This window comes from Magnolia sinica, chromosome 10 (assembly GCF_029962835.1).
Source record: "Magnolia sinica isolate HGM2019 chromosome 10, MsV1, whole genome shotgun sequence".
Taxonomy (NCBI): domain Eukaryota; kingdom Viridiplantae; phylum Streptophyta; class Magnoliopsida; order Magnoliales; family Magnoliaceae; genus Magnolia; species Magnolia sinica.
The window spans coordinates 10,731,745-10,752,332 of record NC_080582.1 but is presented as its reverse complement, the minus strand read 5'-3'; the positions used below and the strand labels follow the sequence as shown (position 1 = coordinate 10,752,332).

The following is a 20,588-nucleotide window of genomic DNA, read 5'->3' as shown; positions in this document are numbered from 1 at the left end:
ATGAAATTAGTGGACCACCTTATACTTGGAACTATCTTTTTTTTCTTTTTTTTTTGCCAATGCTATCTTACATTAATTACTCCGTACATGGAGTGAATTAGGTGTTACCCTTACCGTGGGACCCACCTTGATGATGTGTTGTATATCCACACCGTCCATTTGTTTTTCCAGCCCATTTTAGGATGTGATCCTAAACATTACGAAGATCCAAATCTCAGGTGGAACACACCACAGGAAACAGTGGTGATTGAAAGCCCATTAAAAACTTCCCAAGGCCCACTATAAGAAAATCCATAATGTTTATTTACCATCCAACCTGTTTATAAGGCCAAACCCTTGATGAAGGGAAAATACAAAGATTTAGCTCGATCCAAAACTTTTGTGGCATACAAAAAACTTTTCATAGTCTTTCAACACCTTTTCATAGTCCACTAGAGATTTGGATTGCTTAATTTTTGGGATAACGTCCTAAGATGAGCTGAAAAAATGGATGGCCGGCGTGGATATACAATAATTTCATCAAGGTGGGCCCCACGCTGTAAGGGTAACACCCTCTAAAGTATTACCTGGAAAACACCTAACCCGCTCCCCTCAATCAAACGGGAATGGATTGGCTACTCCCCCTGACACCAGCCCCGTGGCCGATGGTCGGTGGTCTGTGGGCCCCACCATGATGTATGTATTTCATCCATTCCGTTCATCCGTTTTTAAAGATGATTATAGGACTTTATCCCAAAAACTAGAGGGATGGAAATCTCAGGTGGATCACACCACAGGAAAACAATAGTGATTGGATATCCATCATTTAAATCCTACTAAGGCCCATTGTAATTTTTATTTGACATCCAATATGTTTATTAGGTCATAAAGACCCAGATGAAGGGAAGAAACAAAGATCAGCTTGATCCAATACTTTTATGGGCCCCAAAATGTTTTTAATGGTTGACGTTCATTCAACACTGTTTCCTATAATGTGGTCACTTGAGATTGGGATATACCTCATTTTTTGTGTAATACCATAAAATGATCTATAAAAATAGATGGACGGCCTTGATGAAACACATACATCATGGTGGGGCCCATAGAGCACCGACCACCGGCCATTGGCTGGTAGCAAGGGGAGTAGCCAAACCGTTTCCCAATAAAACTATACTTTATGAAATATTATGGGTATTTATCATGTTAAAATATTAAAGGCAATTTTCTTTGTAACATTCACCATCATTCTATGAATATGCATGTAAATAAATTCTAAGGCCTTAGTGTGTGTTACCCTTACTCATGCCTTGGTAGTATACGAACATAAGTTTCAACACCAGGTCATGGTTTCAAATCCCCTGTGAGGTTAAAATCTCACCCCCACCTAGAGGTGGGCACGGGACAACCCGATCCAGCTAACTCAACTCGTCCGACTCGATCCGATTCGACTCAACCCGAACTAAATGGGCGAGTTGGTCCAAACCGAGTAAACTTTGCCCGATCCAAACTCAAACCGAGTCGAATTCAAGTTACCCAGTAACTCGACTCGAAACTCAATCCGGTTAGACTCAACTCTATCTGAAACCCGACTCGACCTGACTCTCTAACCCTACCTCAACCCGATCCCAACCTCTCTCTCTCTCCCTCCCTCCCTCCCTCCTCCTCCTCTTCCAAGCCCGGCAACCACCCGCCACCATCACCGTCCTCCTCCTCCTCTTCTCTCTCCTCTCCACTCCCTCCCTCCCTCTTCCTCTTCCAAGCCCGGCAACCACCCACCACCATCACACTCCTCCTCTCTCTCCTTCCACTCCCTCCCTCCCTCATCTAACTCGATGCCAACTCGACCCGACTTGATACTTCTAACCAGATCAGACTAGGTCGGGATCAGTCTAGGTCAGACCGAACTCAGATCGAGTCAGGCATGTTGGACTCATTATCGAGTCAGATCAAGTTCAGGTCAGGCCTATTTCAAAACCGGATTGAGTCGAGTCAGCCCTAACTCAATCTGACTCAACTCGATGCCCAGCTCTACCCCCACCGAATTTATGTTTTTTTTTTTTGGATTTTACAATGTTGAGAGGTATGTAACAAAGCCAGTAGACTTGGTGCTGGATGAACCAAATCTGCTAAAACTTTTTGGTGTGGTTCACCTGCATTTCATAATATTGTGATTTTTCTCGAGTATCTTCATCTTGGTGAGGAGATGTGTGAATGAATTGGATGTCATATATAAACCATGGTGAGCCCCATACTCAACGAATGGTGAGCATCCCATCCCCACTCCTCCTTACACTATGGCCTTCTAAATTCTAGACCAACCCAATTTTTAGCTTTCGAGATGATCATGAAGCACCGCACTTGATGGCTGGTGAGGATCTTATGCACATTCTCCATTCGGATGGTTAGTTTTTTGGGTCTTGTGTAACTAGAAACAATGAATTACTGAATCCATTCATCAGTTAACAAGGCCTGTTTGGGTACCACTTAAAAATGAGTTTAAGAGATTGAATTTTTGGGCTGCAATTAAAAGTATAACCAACAATTTATATAAACTATTATGATAACAAAGATGACATGAATTGGGTCCTTATTCATAGCTTAGTTGTAGACTAGCAAGAGTTTCAAGACTTAAGGTCATAGGTTTGAGTACCCATTGTAGTGTGTGGGTGTGCCCGTGTGTGTGTGTAAAAATAAATAAATAAAATTAAAAATTAAATAAACTAAAATGAGATGAACTCATTTTTAATTTGGCAACCAAACATGCCATAAGCGAATCGCAAAGTCTCACTAGCCACTGTACTTTTGAAATGTGGCATACGGAAAGGTGGTTTACTGATAAATGGTCATGATCAAAGCACACATGCCACATCGATGATGGACACAGACTAGAACTCCATCCGATCATTGCTAGTTTTGCCGCGCATCATCGGTCACTTTCGTTATATGTTGAAAATCACCATCCATTTCAGGCCTCATACAAACGATTAGGTAAATCCACCAATATGAATTTTATCAATGGCATCGATGATCTGCCGATGACTGTATAAACATGCCATACATGCAGTAGAGATGACTTAGGTCGGTTGGCATTTCATGAAACTCACAGATGCCCTTGGATTTCTAGAACAGACGGTCACCATAAATGGTCATTCGTAAATGGTCATTCATGCACAACCTCACAACAACAATCGAATGTTCGCCGAATCATATGCTCGAAAAAAAATGGCAAAACGATTTCAAATTATATACACAGCTAATACATACCAACACCGTACAATCAGAACCAGTGATGAATCATCGGAGCGAGAGCGCTTAGAATGAAAGCTTGATGAAGACCAACACATGAAGGATCAATATATAGAGCACAAAGGAAGACCTCATGAGCATGAGCTTCTGCTGGTTTTGCATCCTGCCTCCGACATGCGGTCTGCCATGGGGTTCGACAATGTAGTCCGCAGAAGCAGATCCAACCATCGAACTATTTCTTCCAAGCCGATTCCTTGCTGCACTGGCTTCCATACTGCCGTTCTCGAGCTGCCTCCGCAACCCGTTCAATCTCTCCAGCTCTTGCTCCTTAATATGGATTTCAGTTACCAATCCTTCTGCTTGTGCCTACATAGAAGAAAACATCCCTCTCAGTGTGAAAGCACTGAAAATGAAAAAGCTTTCACACTTGGAGAAATGCTAGGTGTTTGTACATAGATCAAGGTTTGACAATCGCCGCGCGGTGTACCTGTATTGGACATACAGACCCTTATCGGCCCCATTTTTTTTTAAGAAAATGGAAATAATCTGGAAAAATGTTAAATCCAAACGAATAGGAAATCCTAGAATGAACATTCCACGTGCAAATTTAGCTAATACTTGGCCATTAAAAAATAAAAATAAAAAAAGCAAAGAAATTCATTTTTATCTTCGTTCTTTTTTTATTTTTTGAATTTTATGATTTTATACCATCTTCAAGAAATTCATATTTACATTTTATGATTTCAAAGAAGAAATGATACGCGTGCGTGCATGTGAGAAATGCTCACACACAACTAGTTGTATGTCCAACTAGTTGGTACGTGGGGCACACCATGGTATTTGTACGACATCTTGCCCGTCTAACAAGGTTGTCCTACCCTGAAAATGGGATGCTCCAAAAATCAGGTTGATTCAACCAGGAAAACGGGATGCCCCACGTGAATGTGGAGTTTTTTGGGTGGTTGTCCATGGTTTTCTATGGTGTGACCCTCCTGATAGTTGGATCGGCCTGATTTTTGGGGCATCCCATTTTAAGGATGGGACAACCTTGCTAGCTCATCATGCAAACACCATGGTGGGCCCCACATGACAACTAGTTGGACATCCAACTGGTGTGTGAGCATCTCCCTCCCTCCATGCGCACATGCGTGTGAGTGGGTTTTACTAATGTCCACACTTTCATAGGATGTTAGCAACATCCCCATACCTTATGAATGGCACATGGAGCAACACATCGTTGATCTGAACCATTCATTCTTCATTCAAACTACTGGGAGCAAGCCATGGTGCAAGAATCCTGCCGAAGGATGATCCTAACCCTTTGAATGGGGCCAATTTGTTAGAACCATCCATTGTTTACAAGCCATAAATCACCTTTGAATGGGGCCAATTTCTTACAATCGTCCATTGTTTTGAGCCATAAATCACATGGTTAGAATCGTCAAATCAAATTATTACTTTAGAATCAGAAGAACTACAAAGTGGGATCTACTAGATGTTTCAAGATGATTATTGGACCTATTTTGTCCCTAGTCAACCTTCACTGTCTATTTTCATGCTATTGATTGGAAGCTTCAGATCACTTGATTGCATGACTTTTGCACCATGGCTTGCTCCTAGTTGTATGAATGAATGAATGAATGAACGGATCGCATCAACAATAGGTCACCCTGTGTGCCATTTAATCAATTGCAAGTTTTTACCTCAATTTTGAAAGATTTTCAGAAATCCAAAGAAATGGAGGAAAAATCACTCTTCGTGGCTGAATCTTGCATTTGTAGGTGTGTTTTGTTGATTTCATGGTCAAAATCGGACTCAGAGGGTTGGAAAACCCTACATCTAGGTTTTTTGAGAGAGTTGCAAAAAAGAGAGTGAAATTTTCTATTGAACCTTTGTAGCGGACCTAGTCAGAAAGGCCACGACGCTTCCATATCGAGCAAGTTGGGCGAATTCGGACCAGTCAGGACAAGGCTGACCGATTCTAGCATGGTTCTGGCATACAGGCCTGGCAGTTCACATCTCCCTTGGACGATACCGGTACGTATCCGGCTGGTTCCGGATGATACTTAAGCCTCGGCAAAGATAGATATCTTGAAGACACAATTCATGGTATACATGCCAACCTGGCACATGTGTGTGACATGTGGACAATTCATCAGGTAGTTCCATCCTGAACATGCACTTAAAAAAAATCAGGCTGGAATGTGACTGTTTATGTACATTGAGAATAGACAGTCAGTTATTCTTTCTCTAACCATCCATTTTGGAAAAGAAGTGTAGCCCACATGATAAGCGAACCAGCCTGATTTCTGGGCCAGGGAATGTTCAAGGTTCTCCACCACATGTCAAGAATGTCTGTACAATCTACTCTCTCCCATGAATCACATCAGCATTCTTATTTTTTCTTTTTCCAATGGTTTCAAGATCATGCATGATGAAACTGACCTGCTTTGCTGCAAGTTGCTCAATCAAGCTGTGAAGCTGTTTATCCAAAACCTTCTCTCTTTGTGCTGCATGACAAGATTGGCATATAAGCTTAACATACACAACCCAACACTTACAAAGCTGTTTCTCCTTCAGATTGGCAAAGAAATGCAATGAACTTAAAACATACAGAAATCAGTGCAAGCAGCAAGCATCACAGGCGATTGGGTTTGTTATGAGTATGAATGAGAATAACCACATCTATGGATGTGCATATTTACATCTCTACACAAAGAACGCATGGATGAGACACCAGAATTTAGTAACACGAAAACAATATCTTACACATTTTTCCCCTGTAGATTTTACCAGCAGGCCCTTATAATCAACGCCGTGATCAAATTAACATCAGGAGAAAACAACATCAGCTGTTTTCTTGGGATTTACAAAATCCTCAAGACTTCTAATTATCCCAAGAAAGACCTTGACCGGTTAGAAGTCCCAAAAAGACTTTCTGAGGGGGTGAAATGACCAAATGCCTATCATCTATTTCTCTAAAGTGAAGTCAAGCACGTTGGCCCACCTGGCATGTGTATAAAGAACAATGCACACCACTTGAAAACCTCAAAATAAACATGTGAACTGTAATTGGATCTGTTGGACTTTTTAGACATCTGATCATCAAGGTGGGGTGCACCTGTTGGACTCATATGGACCCCACAATGCTCAACTACATTTTTAAGGTGGAAAAGAATCAAGGGAACTTTGGCCGTTTCATCCCCAAAAGTTTGTTTCAGGACTTCAAATAAGTCAAAGACGTTATTGGGAAAATCAGACTTCTTGAGGATTTTCGTCATAAAAATCCCATATTTTAACTATTTATATAATTTAAGAAAAAAAAAACCACCAATTTTGTCATGAGACTAACAGATTAACATCTAACCTACCAATTTACCAAATTAGCTCTTCAAAAATAATATCATGAGCTAGAATCGATTGTAGAGGATCATATAGCACGAAACTTCAAGCTAAGGGTGTGTTTGGTTGCGCCAAAATATCATGATATTTTATGATTAATCAGTCGAATTTGGCACAAAAGATCATGAAATATCATGATATTTAATGCACCCAAATGGACCCAAAAGTACAATTTTATGTATTAATAACTACAGATTAACATGAATCTGATTGATATTATCAGAAAAGTCACAATACCAATGAACTTGGAACCAATCAATGCGTGGACTTACCTGGTGAAGGCTGCCTCATCGAACTTTGTTGAATCTGTCCCCATTTTTCCTCCAACTCTTGGACCATCTCTTCCATAGAACTCTGGAAGTAGCAAAGAATATTATCAACCTTCTTGTCAGTCAATGATGTGATGAACACGACAAAGGATGCAAACTGACCAGTTCTTTTTTCTTGTTGTCTAATTCTTCTTGCAAGATGGTTTTTGAAGCTTCACTGTCTGTGTGAGGTTCTCCTCTGGTTTTGGGATCATCAACAGATTCACCAGACTGACTGTTCTTCTTTGTAGCTAGTGTTCTTTCCAGATCAGCTCTCAAAGACTTCTCTGTCAAGTCCATTTCCTGCAAGGAAGCATTATTCAGTAACATGACAGATACTTCCGCAGACCATTAACAGCACCTCAACTGGCAACCCCTTCCCCTTGAATGGGAATAGGCTTAGGAGCATGTGGCTCAGTGGCTGCAGAAAAACTAAAAGAAGCTGTTGCACCCTCTCTCTAAATCGTCGGCCACTCAAGTACATGGTACATGAACAGGAATGCAGTATGTTACTTCCTCCAATACATTGTACTCTAGCAGTAGGATCATGTGCGTTGCTCCAGGGCATATTACCAAGTTTACTTCATCATCATCTAAGCATTATACCAGCTACTTAGTGTTGGCTAGACAATACTGTTCCACCTTCCCACTCTATCAAGCACCATATCGTCTTCGTGTGAGTTGCATGTTCCTATGTTTGTTGCAATTTCTCCACTAAATGAGTTTTTTTAGAAGGTTTGCACTGAATGGTGAATGTTACTCTTGTAAATCTTGCATGTGTATTATATTCTACTAGCGGGTTTGGGACATGCAACTCACACAGAGAGATGAAGGAAGAGAGAAATAAGGGGAGAGAATATCTGAGCTCAAGTGGGGGAGAGAAGAAGTTGGCCACACAAGCTTTTTTGCAGGTAAAATATAAGCCATTTGCTGGCTTTTGCAGGTAAAATCTGAGCCATCACCATTTGCTGGCTTTTGCAGCTAGTGGGGATTGCTTTGGAGGTAGATTTAAGAGTGGATAGATGCTTCTCAGTGCACAAAGAGGAAGTTATTTGGGCTCTGTTGTGTAAAAGAAATCTCGAGGATGAAACCCTGATCCATAGCTCAAGTGGTAGGCTGAGTGAAAGATACCTCGTTTCAACACTGAGGTCTTGGTATCAATCCCTAGTGGGGGTGGCTAACAGTGAAGTGTGAACTGACAGTGGGGTGTACTAACAAGCTAACCAAAAAAAAAAACTCGAGGATGATGAAATCGTAGAATTACTGAATTTGATGGGTTTGCTATCTAAGGTGCATCCGGTAATGTCTGTGTCGGATTCGCTGATTTGGAGAGAAGATAAATCAGGTACCTTGTTGGTGAAATCCTTCTACAACCAGTTAAGTGGGATAGGGATCAATGAAGAGGGAAGTCTGACATCGGTTTCTCCAAAGGTAGTAGCGTTCGCTTAGCTTGTGGGGAGAAAGGTGCTAACAGTCGATAATCTTCGCAAGAGAAAGATGATTCTTCCAAACGCCTACCTTATGTGCGTTCAGGATGAGGCATCGGTGGATCATCTTTTTATCCATTGGTTGTTTGCTAAAAGGTTATTGGATTGTCTTCAAATTATTTAGTGTAGCATGGGTGATGCCGGTTTCCATTGATTCCTTCTTTTTTATGTAGCATGGAGCCAATGAAGGAAAGTCTGGGGAAAAAGTATGGCAAATGTGTCTACTAGCAGGTATCCATTTCCTTTGGTTAGAAAGGAGTGATATATGTTTTCGGAACAGGAAGGGGAAAGAAATGGAGATCTTCAGTAGGGCTAAATATCATGTGATGGAGTGGGAGATAGCTTCAAAGGCGATTGATCATTTTCCGGATAGTCGGATTGAGTTGTAACCTTTTTCGGGCTTTGTAATTTTTGGCATCTTAATAAAATCATTAATGTTCAAAAAAAAAATTTATTTCAGCCATCCGACTGACACCAACCACATTTTCAAATTCCTAAAATATCCTTAACTTTATTTAAAATGTCTTACCACATCCCTAAAATATTCAAGGTCTCCATCTAAGAAAACTACTGCCAGGGGCAAAAATCTCCAAGACCTACTCGCTTTATATATAGTAAAGACATGCCTAATATTACATAAATCAAAGTACATACCTCTAAATTATAAATTTAAATTTAAATTACTTAATCAATGATAAGAGTTTAAAAGATAATTTTGGGCTGGTAACATAGATGACCGATAATCCGTTGCGGGAAAAAGTAGTGGATTGGCAATTAGGTAACATTGCTCCCAACTTAATCTGGCCAAAAACAAGCTTAAGCTCACTGTTATTGACAAACTAGTTGTGCCATTATTGAAGGTATTTTGAGATATAAAATGGACATTCTCATGCATGCTTATTAGTTTTCCTTTGTTATTGGGCATCTATACAAGGATAACCAAAAGCCCCTGAGTAGCATCATTCATTGGATAAATACAGATGCATGCCTGATATGTGGATGATACAGCATGGGCACAGTTTAAATGAGAACCCATTGTTCATACACTATTTATTTTGTACTATATTGAATGGTCACAGATACAGGTGTCGGAATCTGAAACAGCAGAAAGTGTCAGATGCACCAAGCCCTCAGAAATATGATTTATCGATTAAATAATCTACTTTGATTAATTTAAAAATATATATTTTATAAATAAATAAACTTTAAAAAGGTCTATTTCAGATGGAATATGGAATAATTCCTCGTTAACAAAGTCGCCTTCTTTAATGAGAAATTATACTATACTTGGGTTACATTACCCATAAGACGCATGTATGTGATCCCTCATAGTCAACCAGAGTAACGTATATATTATTGCCTCTTTTTCTAAATTTCTGCGGCCAGGAGAGAAAAGGCAGCACTTGCAACAGAAGCTAGACAACACTTGCACAAGGCGAAAACCTTAATTGTTCCTTTTGAAATGAAGAGAAATATTATAATATCATCATTTAAGACTTATCCCAACTAATTGGGATTGGCTACATGAATCATGTTCCGCCATTCCACTTAACTTCTATTAGACCATAGGTCATTAAGTCTTTGTTTACTGCATCTATCCAAAACCAGTGTTCGAAATATCGGTATCACTACAAGTTTCCCTGGCCAGTGATACAGAAACAATATCGATATAACCGATAATATCGTTGATAACCAGAAATGCAAGGAAACATGGGAAAAACGGTGGAATTTTCAGCTAAACTTCAAGAGATGATAAAATGAACATATTTGCATATTTAGAAATTAAAAAATTGCAAAAAGAATGCATACATAACAAGTTTCCATTTAATGGGGCCTTAAAAGCATGTATTGTTGTAAGAAATTAGTCCAACCATCCCATCCGGTCTATTTAACCATCGAACCCTCCATCCAACCATCCATGTATATTCCAAAATATTAACAACACATGATATTTCATAAAGAAATCAGCAACAATTGGCAAGGAAACGAAAGATTGTGGTCTCAATATCACGCATGTTGCGATATCAATAATATCGAGATATTATCAATTACGAATTGAACACTATATACAACCATGTGTCCAAGAAATAAAATTGAAATAAAAATTTACTATTAAAATATCGTTAATACAATTATGATACAAGCATTACCTAGAATTTACATAGTTGAAAATATTGACAATATTGATGCATTGGCAATACAAGCGACACCTAGAATTTACATAGTTGAAAATATTGGCAATTACATTAGCGATATTGATATGTTGGCAATACTTAACGATACATTTCTAATACCTAGAATTTCTAATACTACCAACGTTATCGATATCACTACCAGTGTTATCAATATCGCTGAGCTAGAGATAAAGATAATATTGGAGATATTTCGATAATATCGGAGATATTTCGAACATTGGCCAGAACCAAGGTATTCAAAAATAGTTATCTTACGGCCATACGTAACGGTAACACTAGGAACCACTATGCATTACAGGGTTGTAACAGCCGTTACAGTGCCAACACAGTTTTTTTTTAATGGTTGTAACCGCTATTATGGCCTGTATCTTAACAATAATTACAGTGGCCATTAAGGCCACTATTACCATTATTGAATACCTTGCCTAGAACTCTTTTATTTGGCGCACGGGATTAGGATGTATTGTAATAGATTGAAATGCATTTTTGCAATTAATGCTACTGGTAGTGGATTGTCTCCCATTCTATGAGATTCATCCTATTCCATCCCATGTTTGTGTCATCTACCGACATGGTATAATGCCTTCTTTTGATTCCATACCACATTTGGGAAAATGTGGAATTATAATCAATGGGCCACATTTCACAACTAATGTCGGTCACTTGTACGCATATACAGCTGGAATGTCATGTGTAAAGGGCACATATGGATAGACAGTGTGGATCATGGTGTGTCGTAAAGGCCATTACATAAGGGTAACAATGGAAACCATCACATGTTACAGGTCATAAAGGTTGTAACAGCTGTTACAGAAAAAATGACTCGTAAAGGTCATTACAGCCCCCGTAATGGCCCGTTACGCACCTCGTAAAGGCAATGACGGCCCCGCAACAGTCCATTACAAGTCCGATATAGGTTCTTTGGATTTTTTTAGAGAAAGAGAGAGAGAGAGAGAGAGAGAGAGAGAGAGAGAGAGAGAGAGACCATAACGACCGTTACAGGGGTCATAACAGCCATTACAACCCGCATCGTAAAGGTGACGATGGTTACCGTTATGACCACCGTTACCATTACGGAATATCTTGGTGTGGATAAAACACGCACATCAACATGGGGCCCACAATTGTAGTGGATTTTGAAATCCACTGGAAATCCTATACAATACACAATTGGCATTGGAATATGTGATATCAGGATTCACATAAACCTTCTTGTTGATATCAAACACCGGAGGGAATTTGCACATGACCAAATGCAATTCGATCGCCTATCTAAAGGAGATACAACCCAGTCTGCATCAGAGAATCCTTCCACTCTAAGGTGTCCATTTCTTTTGTAGAGAGTTCCACGGCCTGGGGCACCCTTTAAATATTTAAGTATGCGGAATACAACTTCCATACGGGATACACAAGGGGCTTACATAAATTTCTGAATTTTCAGCCTTTAAATCTGATTCCATACTTCAAAACTAACCGTAGATTGCATACTGGATGAAAGATGGCCCACTTTATCCCACCACGTGGGTATAATGCAAAAACAGGCCTTACACACCCTTGTTAAACATGATTTCACCACCCATTGCATGGGGGTACAACAACCAGAAGAGATTAGGTTAGGTCAGACCCAAACACATTAGGGTTTCCCACCAGGGAGAATGGGAAAAAAAAAAAAGTAAGATGAAGAAGTGAGAGATCAAGACGAAAAATGGATCAACATAGCTTTGATACCATGTTGATTTTGGAGAAAAAGAAAGAAAGAAAAAGGATAAGAAAAACGTGAGAGAGAGAGAGAGAGAGAGAGAATGGGATGCTCTAGCAGCCCCACATGTCCCACCACTTGTTTTATTATATCGGGGCTTTCATTTAGAAAAGGTGAAATTACAATAATACCCTCAATAATTAAAAACCACCACCAAAGAGCCAAGGCTCATGTACACATGCCGCCAATACATAAAGACCGAACCCAATCAAGATGACCACATGTGATCACGTCACATGTGTCCGCATGTGTGAGCACGTCACATGTGTGATCATTCTAACAAAAAGCATTATGGCCCGTATCATTGTGGCCATAAAGCTGGCTATTACGGCCTTTATTGAATACCTTGCTCCTAACAATTTTGCAATATTTATTTCATCATTAAAAACTTTCTAGAAACTAACCAGACGCCTAGCATTCCCATGTCTGTACTCGTATTACTATAAGGGTGTCTAAAGTTGGGCATCCCTCTTTGAAACATGTTGCTATAATTGTCTTTTGCATCATAGCCAGAATTGTGGCATGGAAAAATAGTTATCTCTAAGATGGTCGTGGAACTACATACTTCTATGTTCTCCAGTTTGCTAGTCTACCCATCTGCTTAAAATGTATTATAGAGTACTATGACATTGAAAAAGATGCAAAGACATACATTGGATGACGAGAGGAGGTTCAAATCAACAGGTCATACAAGGTTTCCAATTCTAAAAGATGGAAACATAGGTTCGAGAAAGATGAACCTTAAATTACAGGCATCTCGCCAAAAGAGAACTATTCCATGAGAAGAACATGCTAATGCTAGACTCAGTTGTGGAGAGAGAGAGAGAGAGAGAGAGAGAGAGAGAGAGAGAGATGTGATTCAAGCATTTAATTTCATCAGCAAGTACCAATGTTTATTAAAATCGTACGATTCATATCGTATCGTATGGGTGTACGAATCAAATCATACACCCAAATTATAAATCCTAAATAATCGTATGAATCGTATAATAATCGTATCAAATCATACGAACCGTAAGATAATTGTAGACTACGTAAATGGCCGCAAAAAATACTTTAAAAATTCAATTTATTATTATGTTCTATTCAAATTTTCCTTTTCTTTGTACCCTTTTGCTCATAAAATATGAAAAAGGCTCTCTCCTATTAAAAATGTCCTACTTTTTTCTTTTGGGGATTTTGATATTAAAAAACTCAAAATCAAGAAATCAAGATATCTTTTTATTCACAATGGAATTCAATGTCATGTTTTCTAACATGATTCTACACTTAAGAAAGGTACAAAACAAAATTTTAAGGACTTATATTTTTTAAAAGGTAAATTTTTCAAAGGCAATAAAAGAAAACAAAGGAAAAGGACAGATCCTTTACTATCATGATGTGTATACCATATACATTTTCTCAATTGATAATATCATGATATGTATTACTTTTGATGCAGGACAATTAACCACTAGCTCTAAAAGCTTAAACTGTTAGAGTATGGCGAATTAATCCCTTTATCTCATAGCCTAGGTCACACATCTCATGGGTTAGGACCTCGGGCGAACCCCCCTCGTGGGCTCGTGAGTCCCAAATCACATGGGCTGCCCACCCTAAGTGTGTCCCCGCATCCCACGGGATACCCCACTCGAGCCCGGTGTGAAATGCCCCTACATTAATCACCCACGGTGAGGAGTCTCGAACATGAGACCTCCCCCGTGAGCCCCAAATCACATGGGTCACCCACCCCGAGTGTGTCCCCACATCCCATGGGCTACCCCACTCGAGCCCGATGTGGAAATGCCCCTGCAGTAATCACCCCTGGTGAGGAGTCTCGAACACGAGACCTCCCGCTTTGATACCAATTTGATGCAAGACAATTAACCACTTGCTCTAAAAGCTCGAACTGTTACAACGTGGCGAATTAATCCCTTTATCTCATAGCCCAGGCCCCAAATCTCATGGGTTAGGACCTCGACTGAACCCCCCTCGTGGGCCTCAAATCACATGGGTACCGCCACACACGGGCCGCCCACCCCGAGTGTGCCCCCGCATCCCACAGGCTACCTCACTCGAGCCCGGTGTGAAATGCACATTAATCACCCCCGGTGAGGAATCTCGAATACGAGACCTCCCCTGTAGGCCTCGCCCACCCCGAGTGTGCCCCTGCACCCCACAGGCGACCCCACCCAAGCTCGGTGTAAAAATGCCCCTACATTAATCACCCCCGGTGAGGAGTCTCGAACACGAGACCTCCCACTCTGATACCAATTTGATGCAGGACAATTAACTACTTGCTCTAAAAGCTCGAATTGTTAAAGTATGGCGAATTAATCTTTTTATGTCATAGCTCAGGCCCCACATTTCATGGATTAGGACCTCAGCCAAACCCCCCTCGTGAGCTCGTGGGCCCCAAATCACATGGGCCGCCCACCCCGAGTGTGTCGTCGCATCCCATGGGCTACCCCACTCGAGCCCGGTGTGAAACGCCTCTGCATTAACTTTTTTGGTACATGTTGATAGTAAATGGATGATTGATGAGTTTTTAATCTATTATGATTTACATATATCTTTTCATATGTCTTTTATATATATTTTTGTGAATTTGAAAAAATCTTACGATTCACGATACGATTTGCGATTCAATACGATTCAACCCTTATTACGATTTGCGATACGATAACGATTTTGACAACATTGGCAAGTATGCTTCTAAACTATCATCAATAAATTTTTTGGAAAAAAAATAGTAAATTTTAACTGGGATAATTGATGAAAGTCATATGCCGATATGTGATTGTAGAATAGAAATCCATAAGTAGATGGAAACAAATATAAATAAATATATGTAAGACAATTGTGTAAAGGAAACTGTTAGCAATAACATACTCTCAACAATTATTTAGTTCCAAAAAAATGATAAACAAGAACCTTTAACTATGGAATATAGAACAATTTTAGAGCAATTTGATCTCCATATACCTTTAGCTTATGCTGCAGTAGATCTGCTTCCTGCAACTTCTCCTCAATTTTCTTTTGGCAATTCGATATAGCCTTTTCATATGCGACATTTTCTTCTTGAAGTGTGACCTCTCTTAATTGTGCCTAGCAAAAAAGGGGGAAAAACCCAACAATTAAGTATATAGGGAGAAGAACACAGCATACTGGTACACAGCCACAATTTTTAGCCAACCTCAGGACCAAAACATATTTTGACCATGAAATACATATAAAGTTTCACTCATTACAATATGGCGTATTTTGTAGAAACCTATTCTCAATGGTAATTAAAATCATAAAGATGGAATCATTGCAAATTTAAGAATTTAGCAAATTTTAATGGTCCAAATCCAGCAAACATCTATTGATGAGATGTTAGGGTGACCATCATCATCATCACCTCAGCCTTTATCCCAACTAATTGGAACTGGCTGCATGAATCATCTTCCGCCATTCCACTCTATTAAAGACCATATACTCGGTTAAACCACAGGTCATTAAATTTTTTCTTACTACCTCCATCCACACCATTTTGGGCCTTCCCCTTGCCCTTTCTAAAGCCTTCAAGTTGAACCAACTCACTCCTAACTAATGCAATTCTTCGTCTCCGTACTTTCCGTCTTCTTATTACCTATTGGTGCTTCTCCTAAATTCCATCAGCAGCATTCATTTCTAATTCTATCCCCCATCGTCTTGCCACTCATCCACCTCAACATCCTCATTTCAGCCACACTTATCCATCCTACCAACATTTTGTCCCATAAAGCATTTTTGGTTTTATAGCTATCTTTTCAATTACAACATTCTGTCTCATAAAGCATTTTCGGTCTAATTGGTGTGAGGCAACCACATAGAACTCTAGAGGTGCATGTCCACTTTATCCACCTAGCTCTAATTCTATGAGCAACATACTTCTCTATTCCTTTGCTCTCATGAATTATTGACCAAGATACTGAAAATGGTGATTTTGGGGTACCTCTAGGTCAACAATCTTAATTAATTCCCCACAGGTGCAAGTTCAATTCCCCTCTCAGTGCTTTTACCCGAAGCACATGGTATGCGGGTGATTGCATGCATCCGCATGGAATAGTCTCGCCTTAATAAGGGGCTGGGACACCCTATTGTCATTAAAAAAAAAAAAAAAACAATCTTAATTATTTCCAAGTTTCCCCTCCAACTGTCACTAGCATTGCCTTCCATATACTCTATTTTGGTCCAACTGATTTTAGAATCTTTAGATTCTAAAGCTTTTGTCTATAGTTCTAGCTTTGCGTTTACCGCCTCCCTTGTCTCGTCAATCAAAACTATGTCATCTGCAAACAACACGCACCATGGGCCCTCTTCTTGTAAATGACTCATTAAATTGTTGTCTATAACAAATGAAAAAAGATACAAGCTCAACATTGGCCCCTAATGTAAGCCTACAGTAATTGGAAACCCATTTGCCCTCTCCACTAGTGGTCCTCACATTTGTTACCGCGCCCTCATATATATCCTTATTTCTTAATCATATCAATATCTCCTCTTGAAACTCTTTCAATCACATTCGTTACCACTTCCCTCATCTCGTCAATCAAGTGATAACTTTTAGTGAGGTTCGCTACAAAACATCTCGATGCATTACTCACTTTGTGTTAGGACTTTAGAGTTTGAATCTGTGGCCATGTATCAATGATCTAATCCGTTTATATGATCTGCATTACCATGTTCTTATCGATGATCCAACCATAACAAATTGCTTCTTATTTCTCCAAGTGACCAAGTTCCCATGAACAAAAGCGCAATAACCCTGTGCAGATTGTTGACCACTTACCAACCAACCCAATCAGCAACAACATATGCAGAAATGAAAAGATGACCGTGAGGAGCATAGAGAACTTCACGGCCTAAATAAGCCTTCAAAAATCGAAGAGTAACTGACCCAACACAACCGGCAACATAAGCAAAAATGAAAAATAAAATAAAGACCATGAGAAACATAGAGAACATCACAGCCTAAATAAGGCCTTTGAATATCGAAGGGTCTGATGGACAACTTCCACATGAGAGGCACTACATCCTAGAGAGGCTCCCCCTCGCATGGGGTTAACTTATGAATAACTTCTATAGGAAAATCAACTAGTTTAGCACCTAAGAAACTGCTCTCACAAACTTATGGCATATTTGTGTTGAGAACAAGGTATAGAAAAATGGTTATGTGATGGCTGGTAACAGTGGCAAACATTACACGTTATGGGGCCGTAATGGGCATTACAGAAAAATGGCTCGTAACAGCCCGTCATAGGGGTAAAAGAGTTTTTTTTTTTCAAAAAGCCATCGCCATTACCATTATAGAATACCTTGGTTGAGTGACATAAGTCCCTCTTCTCCCTTGCCACTTCAATACCAGTGCACCCAGTCCCTGGTAGAAATCATTTACCCAAATATTTCTAAAATTCAGAGTATTGACACTTCACTCCATGTAACAATGATATCATCAACACACATTAGAAGAACAACGATGCTTTTGCTTGTTCATTCAACAATATCAGAACCAATTTTCAGTTTGAAAGCATACCGACGTTCTAGTCAGGGTCAGGGACATTTTCTAGTCATACTCAAACGACGTTTGGACACAGCACAGCAGACAAACGGTCCAGATTATGTAACCATGGGCCTTATTCATCAGAAGTGAAAAACTCATTATCTTCCAATGACTAGACAACTATGTTAGTTTTGCACCATTTACAAAATGGCGGTGACTCTTCAACTGGACACATGACATAGTTGTATGCCAATCCAGACCATCCAAATCACTGCCCCAACTGTGGATGGTGCATAGATGAAAATTTGCACTGAGAAGACAATATTAACCATCTGAATTTTATTTTTATTTTTCTCTCGTTCAAATGTGGACCACTCACCATTTTATTTCTAACCATCCATTTCATAGCCATTAATTGGACGGTTCGGATCGCTTAATCAGCATGATTTTGAAGATAATAACCCCATCTACAATGAGACCCGCAATCTAGATGGTCTTTGGATAGCTTTAGATCAGTGCCACGATCGAGGAGGATCAGTCACCACCATTTTTAAATGGTGACAAACTAACCAAGGAAGCTAGCATATGTCGACGGTGGGGCCCATGGGATTACCGATCTGAATTCAGATCATCACATCCGTTGGATCCATCAGAAATTGAGGAGAAGAAGAAAAGAGAGTGGGATCTGACCTGTTGGCGGGTGGTGGAGTGAGAATTCAATTGGAGGGCAAGAGCAGCGTTGGAAGCGAGGGAGTGAGCGTGGAGGTGGGGCAGACGTTGGGAGATGTGAGGGGGAGGGATTCTCAGCCGTAGATCTTGGATGGAACGGCGGAGGGAAGCAGCCCTCTGTTCGAGTTCTCGGGCGTACTGCTGCTGCTCGGGCGTGAAAACGACGACGGGGAACGGTCGATCCTTTCCGTCTCCGTGCTCGTCGTGACCACCGCCACCCACTACATCTGCAGCCCAGGCAAGCAAACCAGCCATCTCTCTCTCTCTCCCTCTCTCTCTCTCTCTCGGGAGCAGAACAGGTATTCCTTTTATGCTCTGGTAGAGAGGGAAGGATGATACGCAGGCGCTTACAAATTACTTTAGAATAGGATACAATTGGGACCGGATTAGGTGTGGCCCCGGCCGGTTTGGGTGGATTAAAGGTGGGCATCAAGCCGAGTCGAGTCGAGGTGGGCCAAGCTTGGCTTGGCTTGTCCATGATGTACTCGAGTTCAAGCTCGAGCTCAGCATTGAAGCTTGGCTTGTTTGCCAAAGTTGTCGAGTCGAGTTCGAGTCGAGCTAGTGGTTCGAGTCAAGTCAAGTTTACCTCGAGTCGAGCTCGAGCTTGTTGGGTGAGAGAGTAATGGATTCTGTTCTTAATCCTCTTCCATTGATGAAAAATTCAAAAATCTTAAGAGAATTAAAACAAAACCCGATGAAAAAACCAAACAAAGTTTCAAATCGGATGAGGAAACCTGTAAGAACCGATCTGTTCTTGATCTTCTTCCACCAGTAGAAATCCAAGTACTAGAAAAGAAACAGAGCAAAACACATATCAGAAATCTAAGTAAAGAGCTCTAGCTAATCAGATCATTGGATTTCCTTGAAGCTCTAACAAATCTGAGAAGAACCCATCTCGAATTTCTTAGGTTTCTCGCCTAAGAAGTAGATCTCAAGAGATTGAAATCATATAATTGTGGAGCTGAAATGAAAACTGGTGATGGTGGTTGGGACGGGCGTGCAACTAGTAGTGGGCAGAGAAAGAGAAGAAAGGGAAAGGGAAGGGGGTGCGTGCGATCGGGTAGAGACTTTAGGGTTTGTTTTTTATTTTTTAATTTTTAAGTTTAAACTTAAAACTTATATTAACATAATATATATATAAAATATTTAATATATTTATTAATCGAGTCGAGTCGAGCTCGAGTTCGAGCTTCGAGTCGAGTCGAGTTCAAGTCGAGTCGAGTTGAAATGTCCCCTGGTCGAACTTGGCTTGAACTCAACTCGAGCTTCAAATAATTAGCTTGGCTCGACTTGAATCAGTCATTCAAGCCGAGTCAATCCGAGCTGACTCGAGCGGAGTCGAGCGAGCTTTTCGAGCTAGCTTGACTCGTGAACAGCCCTAAGTGGATCCCTAACTGTGGGGCCCACACCGAGGAAACGTATTGGCTACTCCCCTGCCACCAGCCCGATGGTTGATGGTCGGTGCTCTGTGGCCCCACCATTATGTATGTGTTTCATCCATTTTTACTGATCATTTTAGGGCTTGATTCTAAAAAATGAGAGGGATATAAATCTCAGGTGGACCACACCATAGGAAAACAATAGCGATTGGATATCCACCATTAAAATCCTCCTAAGGCCCACTGTACTGTTTATTTAACATCCAATCTGTTGATTTGGTCATACAGACCCAGATGAAGGGAAAAAACAAAGATCAGCTTAATCCAAAACTTTTATGACCCCCAAAAAGTTTTTAATGGTCTACGTCATTCAACACTTTTTCCTATAATGTGGTCCACTTGAGATTGATAAATATCTCATTTTTGGTCTCATATCACAAAATTATCTAGAAAAACAGATGGACGGCATGGATGAAACATATACATCATGGTGGGGCCCACAGAGCACCGACCACCAGCCATTGGGTGGTGGGAGGGGGAGTAGCCAATCCGTTTTGACAGCTCGCTTTTACCGCATTATCCTAGAAATGAAACAGAT

The 20,588-nt window shown here is 40.3% G+C and overlaps 1 protein-coding gene across 1 annotated transcript; it reads right to left on the bottom strand.

Moving 5' to 3' along the window:
* Positions 1 to 3,112: 3,112 nt before the first annotated feature.
* LOC131257962 (uncharacterized) lies at positions 3,113 to 18,935 on the bottom strand. Its single transcript, XM_058258949.1, has 6 exons — positions 18,573 to 18,935; positions 15,341 to 15,463; positions 7,059 to 7,238; positions 6,900 to 6,981; positions 5,671 to 5,735; positions 3,113 to 3,591 (listed from the first exon to the last, which is right to left on the bottom strand). The coding sequence occupies exons 1-6, from the start codon at positions 18,864 to 18,866 to the stop codon at positions 3,292 to 3,294; spliced, it is 1,044 nt and encodes a 347-aa protein (XP_058114932.1). The 5' UTR covers positions 18,867 to 18,935; the 3' UTR covers positions 3,113 to 3,291.
* Between the last annotated feature and the right edge of the window lie 1,653 nt (positions 18,936 to 20,588).

Excerpts from the sequence above, each read along its gene's own strand:
- LOC131257962 (XM_058258949.1), bottom strand. The coding sequence starts at position 18,866 with ATGGCTGGTTTGCTTGCCTGGGCTGCAGATGTAGTGGGTGGCGGTGGT. Across the intron at positions 15,464-18,572 it reads ACTCCACCACCCGCCAACAG|GCACAATTAAGAGAGGTCAC; the intron begins GTCAGATCCCAC and ends CTTTTTTGCTAG. Across the intron at positions 6,982-7,058 it reads ACAACAAGAAAAAAGAACTG|AGTTCTATGGAAGAGATGGT; the intron begins GTCAGTTTGCAT and ends TGCTACTTCCAG.